General features: G+C 36.7%; 1 protein-coding gene across 1 annotated transcript in view; it reads left to right on the top strand.

Moving 5' to 3' along the window:
* OTOG (otogelin) overlaps positions 1 to 18,551 on the top strand; it is a 95,035-nt gene that overhangs the window by 38,478 nt on the left and 38,006 nt on the right. Inside the window, exons 24-33 of the mRNA XM_030482746.1 lie at positions 570 to 677; positions 4,222 to 4,360; positions 5,213 to 5,347; positions 6,282 to 6,428; positions 7,060 to 7,179; positions 8,025 to 8,141; positions 9,628 to 9,784; positions 10,788 to 10,814; positions 13,081 to 13,248; positions 15,290 to 15,568. Of these exons, the coding sequence (XP_030338606.1) occupies positions 570 to 677; positions 4,222 to 4,360; positions 5,213 to 5,347; positions 6,282 to 6,428; positions 7,060 to 7,179; positions 8,025 to 8,141; positions 9,628 to 9,784; positions 10,788 to 10,814; positions 13,081 to 13,248; positions 15,290 to 15,568 (1,397 nt within the window). The remainder of the gene's footprint in view (positions 1 to 569; positions 678 to 4,221; positions 4,361 to 5,212; positions 5,348 to 6,281; positions 6,429 to 7,059; positions 7,180 to 8,024; positions 8,142 to 9,627; positions 9,785 to 10,787; positions 10,815 to 13,080; positions 13,249 to 15,289; positions 15,569 to 18,551) is intronic.

The following is an 18,551-nucleotide window of genomic DNA, read 5'->3' as shown; positions in this document are numbered from 1 at the left end:
GCACCAAATGAATATTTAAGCCAAGTGAAGAAAAAAAAGAGAACAAGAAGAAATCCTCATTTAAAAATCCTTAAAATAAATAAGTCACTGATTTTTTTTTTTATGGTAAAACATATACCACTAGAGCAAAGGGGCATGATGGCTCCCACATGTTTTGGAAGATCTATTGTCTTCAGTTAAATGTAAGTTAATTGTCTGAGTTACAAGAAATTTGGTGAAATTTAGAAGAGGTCTGGAAAAACCTTAGTTTCACAGACTTTAATATTTATTTGTTAATGAATAAGTCTTCATGGGGTTAGTGGCTAAAGGGCTAGTGCTGGAAGTGCTAGCACTTACTAAAGAGAAAATATTCAGGTACCCGTGAAAGGAAATAACCAAATTACTCATATAATCATTAATAAAATTATGCCTTTTCAATTTCAGAATATTTAAAATATTACTTATTTTTCAATAATAATAATAATGCTAGTAACGTGAAAGTTTAGGAAAATATTGTTGTATCTAAATACCAGGTGTACTTCTGCTGAATGCATATTTTTTTGTTCTTTTTTTTTTTTTTTTTTTTCCAGTCTTGTTAAACATGGGGATGTGTGCTTGGATGCAGATGAATGTCCATGTTCATGGAAAGGAAAGGAATACTTTCCAGGTGACAAAGTAATTTCTTCCTGTCATACATGGTAAGCAGAGATCTGTTTGGCATGATTATTTAATTTTTGTTGTTTATTTATGGATTGATTATTCCTCCATGTTCTTTAATTATAAATTTCACACCAGATTTCAGTAAATAATCTATCCTAATTTTGTATTTACATTGGTTCAAAGAGCTATGAAAATGACTTTTTTTAAGGTTGGTTGTTTCAAGGAGCTTTTGCATGCAAAATTATAGCTATTTGGGATTTAGTTTTTGTAAAGCTTGATTTGTAAAAATATTTTATTTCATTATCAAGGTAATCTAAATATTCTTTGGCTAGTGTTTGTAAACTACAGGTAAAATCCTTCAATTATTACACCTGAGTGACATTTGCTAGAGATGTATACTTATTCATTGTCATATTTAGCTTTGAGTCCTAGCAGTCTAAGGACCCAAAACATAACCTTGTCGCCATAAGCATACACCCACTACAATGATAAATTAAGGAGAATACTGAGCATAGTAACAGATAAATTGGTTGCTAATTTAGCGTGTGCGGATACTGATGAATCAATCGGCTTTAAAAGGAAGTGTTCCAATAGACAAGGGTTGATAGGATCACTCAAATACACGCAGAAACCTATTCCATTTACTATCCAGTGTTGTAAATGCAGCACATACCCTATAGCTACATTACTCTGCAAAGTTTCCTTGAGCACTCTCAGTAGAGCACCATACATTACCATTTTAATAAGCTTTACAATAGCTAAGATATGAAAATATACCGCATCTGCAGGATCCTAAAGCAAACTTGTTTCTTGATGGTCCCTGCCTGTTTTTCTTCTCTGCCCACAGTTGAATGTTGCAAGCTGGCACTAAGCAGCGCTATTTGTCTTACTAAAGCCTCAGAAAGATCAGCTGTACTGTCAAGCATCAAGATACTATAGTAGTGGTGTAGCCTCTAGCTTCCCAGCAGAGCAGTTCCTTCCTTTTGTCCCATTCTTTTAGCTTACCAGGAATATTTAACTGGTGTCACCTGGTAAACTACTGCTCCTGGCCTGCACAGCTCAGTATAACCTAGTACAGTGAAGGCTTGTCCAGTCAGCACTAATCACTGCCTTGTCTGGATGTTGTTGCCCCCTCCAGCCTTGTGCTGACTGCCTACCTCTGCCTCTCGTCAGGTCCTCAGTATCTGCTCTAGAAGATATTTGTAGCCCTTTGGTCGACTGGTGAAGCGACTTACAAGCCACCTCCACTGGGCAGGCAGGTAAAGCGAACCCGGGTTATTCACCCCCTTATTTCTAAAGGCCTCTCCAATTGGACCTGGTGTGGGATTGCTTGCATCAGAAAGAGCTATTATATCCCATTTAATCAATATGAGACTTCACCAAAGGCAGTAGCAGTGCAGGCAGAAAGACACTGGATATTTAGCCTTCTCTCTTTTTTTTTTTTCCTGAGGCCAGGCCCATTAATTCATGTACAAATCCTTAAGGTTGTCATAGCTTTTCTAGACTTCCATGTCCAGAAGCAAAGATAGATTAAGTGGTAATATTAAGTGATAATGGCTTTTTGGCAATGAGTTTTCCACTGACAGATGGGAAGTCTGCAACAAGCTCTGCTTGATACAAAGTGTATAAAGTCTTTGAGACTCCTGGTGTGTATGCAGGGGTGTATTTGATGTGTCAAAGTAAATATGCATTTTTACTCATGCAAAGTGTGAGAAGAATACTGTGCAAACAAGCCCACTTAGGCTCTCTTAGCAGTTATAATGGCAATAGTGTTACGTAGTGCACAGAAATAGTGTGCATTCATACTAAATATCATCTTATTCATATCTGATGTAGTATTAGCAACATAACAATTATTATGATTTGTCTATTTAGCAGTAAAATAGCAAAATAATTTCTTAAATTGGCAAAACTACCAGCGGAGTGCCAAGAACTTTTAACCTAAGCTTTTGGGTCTGGATGAACTGCATGGGGCCTGGATGAACTACAGTTCTAGGTTTCTCAAGTTTGGTTTTCAGTGCAACTGCTTCAAATTGTTAGCATGTGCTGGTGAGATTAAACACAAAAGGTTATTACAGTAACTGAAGCTATCAGGGTGGCATTTTGGTGCTGTGCTGGGCAAGGTAAGATAGGTGGTGCAGTTAGCTGTGCTGGTTTGCTGTCATACATTGAGACCATTGAGCAAATGTTCTTAAATACTTCCTGGAGATACTTTTTTTTAAAAACCTAGTTAAAGTTTGGAAGATGCAAAGTTTGGAAGTAGCTCTGCTTTTCCAACTAGGTCTCTACATTCGCATAACTAAATGTTAGTTCATTTAATATGAAACAAAACTGGTGCAGAGGACTTTTTGAAAACATTCTGTACCTCTTAAGCCCTTCCTTCTGACTATGTTAAGACTCCTGAAAAAGTATGCAAAGGAGCTCCCTACTCTTTGCGTGTTAAGAAATGTTTCTACATGAGTCTGTAGCATAAAAGCATGTAGAGGATTATTTGAATAGTCCTCAAAAAAAAAAAAAAAGGTAAACCTAAAACCTAATATCTTGCAGAAAGCATGAGAAGCAGTACTTATTCTTTCAGTCCAAATATATTTTCTTCTATTTGCCTCTCTCCATCAGCTTGATTAGGTTCCTGCCTTAGGTACCACTTTAAGGTGACTAGAGTTAGCTGGGTGAGTCCTACTGCTATATACTTGTGCTTTGGTACAGCAAACGCTTTTCATATATAGGACTATTATTTTAGCAATGTGCTTAGTGGCCTTATATATGTAGTTATATAAAACACAAGCAGTGGGTACAGGAAGGAAAATTCTGTCCATCATTTGTAAATCTTATGTCATTTCTGAAAATGTTATTTAGATTGCAAGAGGGATATGCAGAAAGAGACATAGTATCCAGTGCTGCAAAGCCTCACTGTTAAGCAGTTACAAAACAAAGGTAATTCAGAAAGGTCTGAATAGTCAGTGTATGTGTGATGAAAGCATTTTGATGCATAGACAGAACTTGAACTGTTCTGGAACCTCCTAAACTGGCTAGGGTTTGGGATGATATCTAGGCACCTGAAAGATGAAAAAGGAACCTAAGAACCAAAATAGGGTACTGAATTTTTTCCTTTGTACTGTGAAATTCTCGTTCAAGCAGAGAGTACCTAATGACTGTAGTAATAGGACACATTGCTTGTTGATTCTAAGATTCAGCTCATATAGGAACAAACGTTCTGTGAGAAGCTGAAAAGAAAAACTTGTGGCACATCATTGGTGTGAATTATTAGAGACTATATTGTATTATTTGGGTAGTAATTCTTGTTTTCTTGTTTAAATAAAAGAAATGCCCTTTTGGTGTCTGTATTTTCTAGAACCTATAAATTCTAACAGGAAGAATCGTGGACTGTACTAGTTCAAAATGCAATTTTTTATTCCAGAGAATCAATTTATACATGCTTCTTCTAGTTAACATTCCAAAATGCTTTTGTTCACAGACGTCATACTTGCATGGCTTTTGTTTTTTTGCTTCTCAGTGCAATAGCTGTAATCATTTTCCTGTGGTTACAGTTGATATTACCATTATTGGTCATACATTTTTCAGCATTTGCCAGCATGGATCATTTCAATGCACCTTCCATCCTTGCCCATCAATGTGTACTGCATATGGGGATCGGCATTACAGAACGTTTGATGGACTAACTTTTGACTTTATTGGAACTTGTAAGGTTTACCTAGTTAAGGTGAGACTTTTTTTGTAAAGCCTCTCTAAAACTGGATTTAAAAACTACCCTTCTACTTATTTCCTATCTGAACATTTTATTGAGTTCATCATACTGTTTTTAAAGCTTTGATGTTGCTTAGACTTTGAATCATTGTTGTGGTTTAAGCCCAGTTGGTAACTCGGAACCATGCAGCTGCTTGCTCAATTCCCCCTTTCTTTCCCCCCAGCTCCTGGCGGGAGGGGGAGGAGAATCGAAAGAATTTAAATCCCACAAGTTGAGATAAGAACAGTCCAATAACTAAAGTAAAACACAAAACTACTACTGCTGCCACCAGTAATAATAATGTTAAGGGGAGAGAATATAAAGCTAGAAAGGGAAGGGAGAAAACCAAGAATAAACAGCAGTGATGCACAGCACAATTGCTCACCACCTGCAAACCAATACCAAGCCCAGACCAAGCAGTGATCTGGCCTTTCCAGGTAACTCCCCCCACAGTTTATATACTGGACATGACGTGCTGTGGTATGGAATACCCCTTTGGCTAGTTTGGGTCAGGTGTCCTGTCTCTGGTCCCTCCTGGCTTCTTGTGCCTCTCTTCACTGGCAGAGCGTGAGACTAGAAGTCCTTGATCAGGATAAGCATTACTTAGCAATGACTAAAAACATTGGTGTGTTATCAGCATTGTTCTCAGACTAAAGCCAAAACCACAGCACTGCACTAGCTACTAAGAAGGAGCAAAATAACTGTTACAGCTGAACCCAAGTCAATCATACATTACATAATAATTATACTCTGAGGTTTCTGCTAAGTGATTTACATATGTATGTCAGTATATTTAAAAGTGGCCATTTCTTTTTTTTTTTCCCCCAGGGTACTTCTTCAACCAATTTTTCTGTTATTATAGAGAATATTAACTGCTTTAATACTGGAATGATTTGCAGAAAAAACCTTTTCATTAATGTTGGAAAATCTTTTTTAATATTTGATGATGAATCTGGAAATCCGGTAAGTTTCAGTCTTTAACGCTGATCAAAAGGTAACATACGTACTTCTCTGGGTGTTTTTTCTTCTCATTAGGAAAAACTTACTGTGCCACTTGAGTTGCAGAGGTGTGAATATCATTGCTGTGAATGCTGATCGCATCTAGATTGTTCAACGAAACCTTAAACAAAATCTTGTCTGTATTTAACGAAAATGTTAGATGAGATAATTGTTGTTCTTTTGTTTAGACTTTATTCCTGTTTAGTGTCTTTGGAAAAATTCGAATATTTTGAAGTCAGTGGGAGTTTTGCTATTCTTTCCACTAGAACTGAGTTTAGTCTGCTCTGGAATGCGTAAGAGGAATATTCCTGTACAGTTTTAAAAAACAAATTGCAGTCTCTGGTTTATCCTCCACAGCCTGAATTTAGTTTTTGTTTTGGCTAAACTGCAAGCTATTGCTGTAAATATTTAGTGGTTTTAGAAATTTTAGGATAAATAGTACCATTTACAGTTTATAGAGTGACTATGCAAAGGAAGTTGTGTCACTTTCTATGAGGTATTGTGCAGTTAAACCAGACATCTTAGTCCATGCTACAAATAACTTGGAATCTGATTGTTATTAGACAGCGGGAACAATGCCTTATACAAATAAGATGGCAATCTCTGGACATATGTAAATAATTCCTTATTTCAAGAATTTGCTTCAGTTGCCATTACCCATGCCTTAAACTTGATAGAAAATCAACTTTTAAAATAGCAAAATTGTAAAAATACAACATAATTCACAATCAAAATCCACACCACTTTTGTTTGAGCATTTGTCCCTCTGTGGCCTTCTGTCAGTTTATTGAATTCTGTCTGCATCATTCATTTTATTTAGGTGTTTCATTTCCTGTTAAATGAACATTTTGTGAAGACATTACTTCCATTATAAGCTGCCTTTTTTTATTTTGAACAGAGCTTATCTAGTTACATAGATGAAGTACAGAAAATGCAGGTATGGAAAGCTGGATTTTTCACTGTTGTTCATTTTCCTGATGAGTATGTCACCATTCTCTGGGATCAGAGAACAGCAGTTCATGTTCAGATGGGTCATCAGTGGCAGGTAAGTGGAAGTGAACATTCTTATTGCCATTTCTTTGAGGTGTTTATGTAAGTTCTATTAAGATGTTATTATTTGGAGAATAGACAATCTCTCACAATCTCTCAGAAGTCATGAAGGAGAGAGTCTCTCACAAGTGTCTCAGTCAATGAGAGAAACATCAACTACCTTGTCAATTAAAATATTTTTTTAGTTCCTATTTACTGTCCAACTTCTATAACAACAGAAACAAGTATCTTTGGGACAACATTCTCCTTCAATACTGATTTCTTATATGACTGGTGCAGGTGTTATTTTGCTGAAGCATAAAAAAGCACATAGCTAGAAAACAGGTCACCTCTCTGAAAAAAAGATCAGCTCCTTTCTCAAAGGCTTGGAGATACTCAGTTGAAAAACAATAATATTGGTGTTGTTAAAGTAAAATATTTTCTGTAGTTTTATTATCACAAATTGCTGGACTGTTTTGGCTGAAATTTAGCTGAAAGAGATCAAATCCTGACAAATTTATAATTAAGTAGCTGAAGACAGGAACTTAAGAAGCAAGTTTTGAAAATGGTCATGGCTTGTAGTGTTTTGTGTCAAGGGGAAATATGGTGGGTTTTAATATATGTGTGTGTATATCTTTTTTCCCCAGGGTGAACTGTCTGGATTATGTGGAAATTTTGATTTGAAGACAGTCAATGAATTCAAGACTCCAGATAATTTTGAATTAACAAACTCACAAGAGTTTGGAAACAGCTGGACAGCTGTAGAGGTACATAGTAAAAAGAGTATGTCTGCTAGTAGATTTTTTGCTGTTACCTCACTTAATTTATCTAGAATGAAATCATATGATACTTCCTGGAAGTATCAGGCAGGCAGCAATGCAAATAACAATATCATTCTTAGAGATGTCATAACCCATTAAGGAGAAGAAAATAATCTCCTTTTTTTCAACACCGCGCTATCGTGTAGAGGAAAATGCTGTACAGTAGTCTGGATCTACAAGTGTTTTTGAAGATGTTTGAACAGTAAAGTAGTATTTTTTTTACATAATGGAACAATTGTGGGTTCACTTTAGACTGTGTTGTCAGTTTAGCTGATCTTTCATAGCTGGGAAATATTCAACTGTGAAACCATAGCAATGGAAAGAAAAAATATTCTTTCATATCCTTTAAAATTAAAAATGGAACTATTTTTAATGTCATTTGTTTAGTGATGTTCACAGAAAGGTTCCTTCCTAATAGAGTAAAAAGATCTGATTTCTGACACATTCACGTCTGAGTGAACTTTGTTACTTATGAAAGCTAGACTATTCAGGTGTAAGGACTATTTAGACCTATACGTACATAAGTGGTTTTCTGCTGCTCTCAGTCAAACTAAACATTTCTTCATATTACATCCTTCTCCTTTTCTGAAGATTAGCAACCTCTTTTAATTCCATATCTTAGTCTGACTTTAATTTTGTATGTGATGCATTTGCTTTGTGGTTTACATCTCTTTTAAAAAACAAAATAAAACAAAAAAACTCCCCAAAAACCCCAAAGCTATGCTTTGCAAGTTCAAACACAAAGTAGTTATGAAACGTGTTTCTCACCTTAATTTTGCTTTCTGGTTAAGTGTGTTGACAGCTCTGACATTCAAAATCCATGCAGTTTGAATCCTCTCAGAGAGCCATTTGCCAAGAAGGAATGTGGAATACTGTTAAGTGAAGCATTTGAAGCTTGCCATCCAGTGGTGAGTAGTGGTCATGTATAGAAAGATATGAAGGTGACCATAGGTGATCACTAGAGAGAAACTCTGCTCTTCAACTTGCATCACTTTAAATCTTCATCTTGTCTTTCATAACATAATAATTTTGACTACTATAGCAAAAAAGCATACAAAGAAAGGCTAACCTACAGCAATGCTGATTCTAAAACGTGAATGTTTAGCGGGACTATCTGCACTTAGCTACCTAGCTGAGCTAGACGGTAAGCCACTTTGGCACCAATTTAACATTTTACAATATTGGTAGTCCTATTAGTCGTCGTCTTAATGAATTCAGCCAAAATTACACCCAGTTTGTGGTTAGTTTTTTTTTCCCCCCATCCTAAGCACTATTTGCGTAAGCATAACCATTTGTTTTGTTTTGCTCAAATGTATTGCATAGTACACACATTTTTCAGGCCATATTTAAATAAACTGACAGTTTCTGCTAGGTAGCATCAGATGCGAAGAGCTCATTCCTAGAAAAAAAAATGAATGTATCTCCTCACTCAGGCAACTACCTAAGGAAGTGAGCCAATCAATGTGTTCTGACAGCCAACAGGCTCAGGTTTGGTTGGAAAAGGAGGGGACAGGGGACAACCTATTTCCAGAGATAGGTCTTATATGGAAAATTACATATCTCAAGATGTTCAGGTATTAACACTATGTGCATGGCTTAAAGAGCATAAGTGTCAGAATGCTTCCTAGGGAGAAAGGAGATTTCATACAAAAGACAACCAGGGGTCTTGCAGAGTTGCTTTGTCTATTATTTTTGAAGACAGTGGGGGTTGATGTTAAAGTTGTATTAATGTAACGTCGGCTTAGTCCACTGTGTAAGGTAGGTAGCAACTAAATTCGTTATAAGTTTGGAAGTATTAGTCAAGTGTAAATCCATGTAGAATGTATAACAATTAAATAAACAAATCAGGATTGAGAGTTTTCTTTGGAATTTTGTCACTTAGGACAAGACTTCAAAATAATCTAAGGGAAAAATCACAAATTCGCCTGTGAAATTGTCCGTAATATGAAGAGAATGAACCACTCACATGTAAAGAAGGGGTTTTCATCTACTTTATTATTTCTTACATTTGATGCGTATCTAACTTTCTTAACATTTCTGCACTTTATTGATTTGTGATCAGTTTAGAGAGAGTTTCTCTTTTTTTCATAAGCTTTTGTAGTTTATTATGGTTTAAATATTACAAAACCATAGAAAACACAAGCTCAAATGAACATCTTAGTGTACATGTTCTTAATGGGTCATTGATTTAATTGTGTTACTAAGTATCGTGCAAGATTTCATGATGTGTTCTAATAAACTCGTTACGTTGTGTTTCAGGAAACATTAAAATTAAAATCTTTAATGCTTCAAAGTCTTACATATTAAATTTTGAAAGAGTCATAGCTTTGTATCGAGGTGATTGTTGCCAGTGTCTATATGAGTATTTTTGATAAGTGGTATTTATTTTTCCAGATTGATGTCACCTGGTTTTACTCAAACTGCTTGACAGATACATGTGGTTGTAACCAAGGAGGTGACTGTGAGTGTTTCTGTACAAGTGTATCAGCATATGCCCATCAGTGCTGCCAGCATGGAGTTGCTGTAGACTGGAGGTCTCCTAGAGTGTGTCGTAAGTTTACTTAACTAGCATTGCCAGTGGCTGCCACTGTCTGCATTCATGAGACCCAGACCTGAAAAATCAATCATATTAAGTTACCTGGGGTCATGAATTGAATCACTAAGCCGCGCAGGTAGGAATATGAGTGGGTACCTCTCACTGCCCTCCGTGTTCATTTTGGTCTAGCTGGATTACACACTTCTTTCCACATTTGTGGGTGGTACTCTTCTATTTTTAATTCCTTGTCGTATGATGTGAAAGGAAAAGTCATGGGATATCTATATTAGGATATGGAATGCTTCCTTCAAACCAAAGTTACAAAGTCAACAGCTCAAGTAATTTGCATCTTCAGGACTTCACTTCTTATATACAAATATAGCTGCCTTACTACTGTCCCCAGAGCAAGACTGAAATAAAGGTTTTCTGAAGAAAAACAAGTAGGTTTTTAAGCAGGACTTACTTTGTCATTACCTTAGCATCCTTATTCAACAATGCTTAGAAGTTGTAAAAAGATCTGAGGCCTTTTTCTATGGTATCTAGTGCAAATGCATAATGAGAAAGTCATTTCCCCAGTGGTGTGACAAAAATGGACACAACAGAAAGAATGGGAGGAAACAAGTATTTTCTGACTTTGCAGTTGCACGGGGAGAGCTTGCAGCTTGCTCAAAGTCACACATCAAATTGGCCATAAATCAAGAGGGTTACTCTTAGTTTTTAATGAAACTACATGAATGTTTTAATGTGAGCACAGAAAGACAGCAGAGCGTAGTCTTAACCACTAGAGGTCACAAAAAGACAACTGTAGATATGTAAGCTTAGCATTTCCTGCTAGAAAACTGTATTTTATTTAAAACAGTGTAGTTTGAATTAGTATTTTATTTAAAACAGTAAATATTTGGCAAGATGTTTTAGAATATTTGTGCTTTTGGTTTGCCTCTTAATTGTGAAGGGTAATAGAAAACCTGTGTATCTGCAGAGTGCCTGCAACTGCCTTTCTTTTCCTTTTATTTTTTAGCTTATGATTGTGAATATTTCAACAAAGGTAAGTCCTAAAGGAGCTTATAAAATCTCAATAGAATCTTTGATTTCTTTATATAACTCTTAGTACTTTGTATGAAAATAATTGTTAATTAAAACAGTTGTGAATGATTTATTATTTAAATAACCAAGATTCTGTTTTAATCATTTATTTTGCTTTTTAAAAGGCTTTTGATTTCGTTAACTTTCTTATTCCTGGGCCTTTGCCAAGAATACACATTTATCTAATTTTCTTTGCATTTATGGATCATGATTAAACAATTCAATCAGTAAGTAATTGACTATTCAACTCACTAGTCCTAGTGGCAGTACTTGATGCAGGCATAGTGCAGTTCAAAACTGACGCCCTATGGGTCCGTGAAACCGATGCTGACCACCTGTGCAGCCTCCAGAGGGAGCTAGCTGTTAAGATGTTACAACTTTTGTGCCCAAATGGGGAGTAACTCTCCATTTAGGTATGTCTGACTGAGCTTTAAGCTCCTGAGCAACAACCATTGCTACTGCATTGAAAGGGCTCTCAGAGGGAGGTGCAAAACTTGTGCAAGGTGCTAGAGGAAACCTTGAATCTGTACTGGGTACTGTACTGCTGTGTTAACACTGGAATCCATATTCAGGCTATTTTGAAGTTAAATTGCAAGTGTCTGAGTAGTTAGACGTAGCATGCAAGCCAGCCTGATGTGAGGAATGGTCAGGACTCCTGCTATTTATTCTATAACTCTTTTTATCAAGCTCATGTAGAAGCCTGTCTATCCAGATGGTTTGTGATATTTTGGTCTTCTGTTAGACTCCATATTGCAGCAGCTCACTCTCAGGATAATCTCAGAGAGGAACTGAGTTTAAATTAGAAGACTAGTGTAATGTGCCAGGCCCAAACAACATTGCCAATGAATTTTCATTTTCTCATATGCTGAGTGCTGAAAAGATTTTGAGTGGGGTCAAATTGCTAATGCAGTGGAATTTTATCTAAAGCTAAGCCTTTAATTTAAACAAAAGTCAGTTGAACATAAGAGGAGATTGCAGTTTTACATTTCCTTTTTTGTTTGTTTTGTTTTATCAATGAAATAGTTTGATGCTAAATAATCTTATTGCACTTGAAAAAGATTGAAAGCGCAGTGCCTCTAACATCAGTGGTAGTAGTGAAGTTAGATTATATACTTTTCTAGTGCTTTATTAGTTTTACTTCTTTACTGAATTCTGACAGGAATTAGTTGAAATGGTGGAGAGTTGTGCATGTGACCAGTTTATAATAAACATGGTTATTGTAAACTTCTCCCTTTATATCTTGCTACTGTTTGCTAATCCAGCTCATCAGTATTCAATATTGGATGTTTCAGAGCTCCAGTTGGGGGGCAAAAGAAATAAATCTCTGTGCTGAAGATTTTATTTCCTGCCTCAAATATAGAAGCATTCCTGACGATTACTTAGTTTTGGATACAGGAAAGTTAAGAAAATGTCTTAGACCAGGGAGAAGTTTTCTCTATGTAACTTCGTCATGAATCCAGGGTGAAATAGTTCCAGTCCTACTAGAAGCAGGAGCAGAAACCTTTTGTCTTTGGTAAGGGGAAATTGTCAGCTGGTAGCTGTGGTTTCTCAGGTTTTGGATGGGCCTGAGATATAAGACTTAAAACACTTATTAACATTTCCAGATCACTGGATGTTTTAAGCAATTTATAAAATGTATTTTAACTCCCTGCACTGAAGGTAACCAGATATCACTGTACATGTTTAGCTAGGCATGGGCTTGTCTTACTTCCCAGTGATTATGTTTGTATCTGTGCTCGTCAAGGAGTTCTTTGATACTTAATGACAGCAAACTTCTATTCCCTGCAAAATGCCTAACACTTCAGACACTAATAAAATAGGTTTTAAAGAATAGTAAGAAGTGTATAATCAGTTCAACCACACAAATAAACAATTTAAAGGGATCCTGGGGTGGTCTGTAGAACATTGTTTACTTCTAAATCAAATAACAAAGAGGTCAGATAACTTTAATAAAGTGACTATGAAACTGAAGTGGATGAGAGGGAGGAAAAGCAAAAGCTAATCATGAATCTTGAAAATTGAAAGTAGGTATTTTGGACAGTTTTCAGAACATGTATTTTCTAAAAGAGTTTGGCTTTATTTTGGTTGTCATCGTAGTTTAGTGCATGGTACCTAGAGCTATTTTCAGAGTGGAAAGATGTGTTTTTATGTGCTGTATCATAATATTTAGAGCTCAAGCGTTTGTGACACTTGACATGAAAGATAATTCTGATTTTTTTTCTCAACAGCTCTGGGAAAGGGCCCATATAAACTGGTCAGCTATTTGGCTGGGGAATTTGTAATGGCAGTGGAACTGGTGGATGGTGGTGTTTTCCCACTGAGAGAAGAAGACATTGTTCCTGGACATGCAGTGAGCTTTATGCTGACTTCAGGACTTTATAAACCCAAAGCACATGGTAAAGTCACTGTAACCTAGAGGCTTAAGTTAGGCAAAACAAATTCTGCCTTTGGATACAATTCTACATTTAAAAATAGACCTGGGTCAAAAAATCTTTATGTGCGTCCTAATGCTGTCTGCCAAAATTTTCCTTTGGTTGAATAGATAATTGTAGCTTTATAAACAGATAATTTTAGTTGAAAAGCAACAGCCCCTCTGTGCCTCAACTTCCAGAAGGACCAAACCAGTGATTAGCCCAGTTCTCTAGATATATGTTGCTCCCTGAACCCTTCCTCTGGCAGAATGGGAAAGAGTGAGAGAGAAATCGTACAAGAGTATTCCCTCACTTTGCCACCATCGCCCATTCTCTGCTTGCTTGTATGGAGATGCCTATTGGCACTAACCTAAGCTGCATGTATATGGCAAATTTGTCTCCTTCAGGTCCCAACTTAAGTTTCTGCTGAAGGAATGTGTTGCTTATTCATTAGACAAAAAAGTCTTGCACACCTTCAGACAGGTGGAAAAAGCTTACAAGAATATATTCAGCACTTTGTGACATTGATTAAATGCTAGAGTTGTCTGCATATAAAGCTTTAATTTGAGCTTGAGTCTCAATACCATTTTACTGCCCAGAGCCCCCTGATCAGCTCTTTGGACAGCCTGAAGGTGGCTGTCTTTGTGTAACCAAAGAAGGGGTATGGGTCAGTTGAAAAAATGACAGGCATTTGATTAGTAATACTGCTGTCTGTAGAACTGACACAAGAACTCATGTAACAATAACTCATGTAACTGACACAAGAACAATGTAACAATAAAAAGAAATTCCAGATTTCTTTTACTAGTCATAGTTTTGAGACACTTGTACATTGCGTTCAATGCACGTTTGCAAAGGGAAGGACAGTCCTACTGTCTTATTTCCATATATAATCTCTCTTGTTCAGAATTTAACCTGGCAAATGGAATTTGGGCGTTATAGTTCAATTTGAGCATTTCATCACTTGGCCACGAGTGTTTGTACAATCAATAGGATATTTTTCATATCCATGTCTTCATTTATATTACGTTCTTGGTTCTTTGAAAAATTGATGTGTTTTGTCATTTTCAGACAAATCGTAGACAGTGGTAAGTTTTGTGCCTTGATTTGCTATACGTCAGGTATTATAAATCACACTGGCTGTCCATTGTTACTTTTTAAAGAGATATGTGCTACAGATAATTAATAAAGAGATACTCACAGGAGCCACTATGTTTTTCAGATTAATTGAAATGTTTATGCTCAGAAAACAAGTTGGTCTTCCAGAAGTGTTATACCAGAATGTGATAGTTATGCCTGGAGGGTTAGTTGATTTTACAGTAGTTTAATGGCTGTTTTCAAGAGAATAGCAGAGTTTACAGCAAAACAGAATGGTAATTCTGTGAGCAAGAGATGCCTGTAACAGGCTCAAGATCTGCCACTCTGCAATTCTTTGTACAGAGGCTTGCTTCAAATCAGTACTGTTTTCAGGGTAAGGTATCGTGTGGGTACACTTGCCAGAAAACAGGCTTCACTGATAACATTCTTAGAAGGGTTAGGGAGCTGGCTGCTTAGAAAGCTGAATGCAAAATACATTTTTGTAATTTATTTTTAATGAAAACTTGTAAGCTATAAATTCCTGATGGCAAATATTACTTGTAGGGCTAGCTAGATAAAGTTTAAGATTTTTTAAATAAATGGCTTAGTGAAGGTTGTAAACCGAATCCTGGTATGGGCAAATGTCTTAATCTGCTTGAATTCCTGTTGAAATCTGTAGGGTACTTAGAAAACTAAATATCCATCTGAATCTAGCACTCTGAAATCTGTATGTTTTCTTAGAAGATTCAGGCTATTCACTGGTAAAACCAAAGCCACTTTTCATTGCTCATGCTGCTATTATCAGTAGTGGTACATCAGAATGAGTTCAGTTTACTATGCATATATCAGCAAGTAAATGAGTTCTGTGTTGGTTTTGGGGGGGGGTTTTGTGTGTGGTTTTTTTGGTTTTGGTTTCTTTTTTAATTTTTATTTATTTTTTTTTTCCCAGATTCCAACTTGATTTCATTTGAAACAGCTGAGAGACCAAACTATTTTCTTCAGCTGGTCTCCAATAATACCCTCGTTCTTTCTAAATGGAAAAAAACTGAAGAGTTTCACAACAGGTCTACTTTTGTTGTTCACAAGAATACATGGCTGTCAGGATATAGTTCCTTTGAGTCATTTGCGAAACCAGGATACTTCATCCACATTTCAGCTTCTTCAGTTGAGCTTTTGAAGTATCATCATTCAGAGGAGTTCAGGTTATCGACCCTTTTTAAACTTGTAGGTGGGTAATTAAAGTTGTATTTTTATGAACAGCAGTTTGCTCCCTGTGAAAATACAAGCTAAATGGAATTCATATTTTCATAGGTGATGAGACGGCTTACTTCTCCCCTACATAACTGGGAGCTGTGGGTAAACTGTCATGTGCAGGCTCAAAATCTTCTTCCCTGATATTTGTAGTGAGGATGAGATTTTGTTTTCTTATCAAAAGCCATTAAATAGCTTAACACAACTTTGCTATATTTGCCAACTGTTTTTGGAAATACATAGCCTAGTGTATAGTTTCTGGGCAATAGCTGCTTTATGGGTGGTGAGGGAATTCTTGAGGAGTAGAAAATTCATGCTGACGAATAATGGCTTCACAAAGGGAGTAGAGAAGAACCGAATGCATTGCTAAAAGCTAAGGTCTGTGGATGATGTTTCTTCTCCTTTCCCTCTGACTGATGCCAGAGATAGATAGTTTTCTGTACAGTGCATTCTCATTGCAAGCTTTGTGGCCTCCTCGGAGGTTGATGCCGTCTAGTGCTAAGGACATTGCCTGTAGATTACACTTCTCAAACCTCATGTTTTCCCTGAAAAACACGCCAAACTTTATCCACGTACCCACTCGGAGGGGCTCTGCCTTTTGGGATGTTATCTTCTAGTGTTTCAGGCATTATCTAAGTGTAGATATATGACTCTTCTTGGGGATCTAGATGCCTGTTTCTCTAATGTTTCTTGGACAGCTAAAGCTCTTGAATACACAATATAGCTTGCTGTGAGAGTGTTTCTACCCAGGTAACAGATTCCTATTCCTGTAGTAATAGTTCCATTCCACTGAGACATAAGGGTCAGATATGTAGGAGATATTCTTAGGACCCTTTGTAGGACCTGGATGCAGAAGTTGCTCCTACAGGAACTGATGACAAAAAATACACATTAAAAAAAACCACCAATCAGTCAAGCTCTTTCTTTTTTAGATTAGTAAGGAAAAGAAATAACTGTTTTCACATATTCTTAAACACTTGGGAACCTTGTGCTGAAGAAGATGGCCTTACAGGTCAAGAACAAGATGCAAGAAGTTATACTGGCCTATAAAATCAAGCAAAGTGGATTATTCATTAAACCACCATTTCCTTTAGTGTCTGCTTGTCTTGATACATCAGACATATCAAACATATTCATATGACTTTAGTTATGAACTTCAGCAACAAGTACTTCTTGCTGAAACCACCAAAATCACTACCAGTGTTTATTTTTATGTTCTAAAGCTTTTGATTGTGCTGTAATTTTAAATGCATTAGTAATCTGTTTATTTGGGTAGCAGAAATATTTTAATAGGTATTCCTGGCAATACCATTTTTTAAAATCAGTTCCTCATTCTTGGAAACCAAAATTTGTTTTACAAGCAAAGAAAGAAAATGAAATATTGTAACACATGAAGTATGGCCTGGCCATGTTTTACAACGACCATGCTGAATCTCAGCACAGACAAATCTGAAGCAGGCATTGACTTCTGTGACAGAAGAGGCCAACTGTATGCCTTGTGGAGCTTCTTGTTATCAAAACATTGAATTAAAGTGTTAATGGTGGCATTGTGAATCTGCTGATGTTTTGCGGTGCATTACGCTGACAGCCTAATGCAGCTGTTGACTGGCACACTCCAACTTCAGAAAAAATGACAGATTTTGTCATTGCCAAATGCCTGTTGCCTCTTGACAAATGCTCGTAATCACAGAGCTGTTGAAGGTTTTGAACGGCAGAATTATAGAGCTAATGCTATTACCAGGATGTTCGTACAGCATTTCAAGCAAGTAACTTTATTGGGACATAACAAAAATGTCTCCTTAGTCTTTTATCTTTGAGGGAGAAATGAAGAAGGTTAAAACATGTTCCAATTCTCAGTGGTCATCCATTAGCAGAGTGGTATGTCTTTTCAAGTGTGAAGTCTTTACCCTCCAGTCATTATACCAAAAAATCCTATCTATGCCAATGGAAAACTAAAACAATTTACCTCAGCAAGTGGGATCAGATCAAATGATCAAGAGGCATTTCATTAATCACCACATCCGAGGGCTTGGGTTTCAGAGTTTTATAAGCAGAGAAACATAGGGCTCGAATCTTTCTCCAGTGTACTTTCAGGAGGGCCAGCCTGCTGATGTAGGGTAATTACATGGTCTAAAAATACAGCAGCATTTGTTTAAGTTAATGGAAAAGTTACACCAGCTCCAGAGTGCACAGGCAAAAGCGTATTGAGTTTCTTGCTGACTATTGTAAATGCTTTGCATATTAGATCAGAAACTCTTGAACCGGGAACAGCTATTCCTGCGGAATCAGAGGATAAATATTGGGAGCAGAATAATAGGCCCAGTAAATCCCCTTGGCCAGAAAGTTCCTCATGAGACTTCTTCATGCTCTGACGCACATTCAAAAGGAAGAATTTTAAATGACCTGATCACCACAGCAATAGATACATCTCTGTTTAAAGTCAGCTGACGAGTCACTTTTTCCAGTTTCACAGCAATAAATATCGTCACATCAAAATACTTTGACTATAAATTGCACAGATATGATGGGCTAACACTGCAAAGTATTTTCCATGAGAAGTCACTTTGGCTTCTAAATTGAGTCATTTTCATTATACTTAGATTTGTCTGCTATCCTGTTCCCACAAACATTTGAGGGTTTTTGTTGATAACTGAATTTGAATATCTAGAGTATACTTACAAGAAAATACATTTTGTGCAGGAATTTTTACCACCAATGGGTTGGTATGCATTCAGTCAAAAGAAAGAATGCACTTAGTCTTACCAGATGGACAAGCAGAGAGGTGTCATGTAAGAATAATCAAGTCACATCTGAAATTGTTGGGAAATTAGAATTAGTGAATGTATGGAATTTATGACCTTTTTATGGATATAGCTGCAGTTTTCTTACCCTTTTTAAAAAGGTCAGGTTGGATGAGGCCTTGATCAATCTGGGCTGGAGGAAGGTGTCCCTGCCCATGG

The sequence above is a fragment of the Strigops habroptila genome, chromosome 4 (assembly GCF_004027225.2).
Source record: "Strigops habroptila isolate Jane chromosome 4, bStrHab1.2.pri, whole genome shotgun sequence".
Lineage (NCBI taxonomy): Eukaryota > Metazoa > Chordata > Aves > Psittaciformes > Psittacidae > Strigops > Strigops habroptila.
The sequence above is the reverse complement of the archived record's forward strand: the minus strand, read 5'-3'. Positions and strand labels throughout refer to the sequence as shown.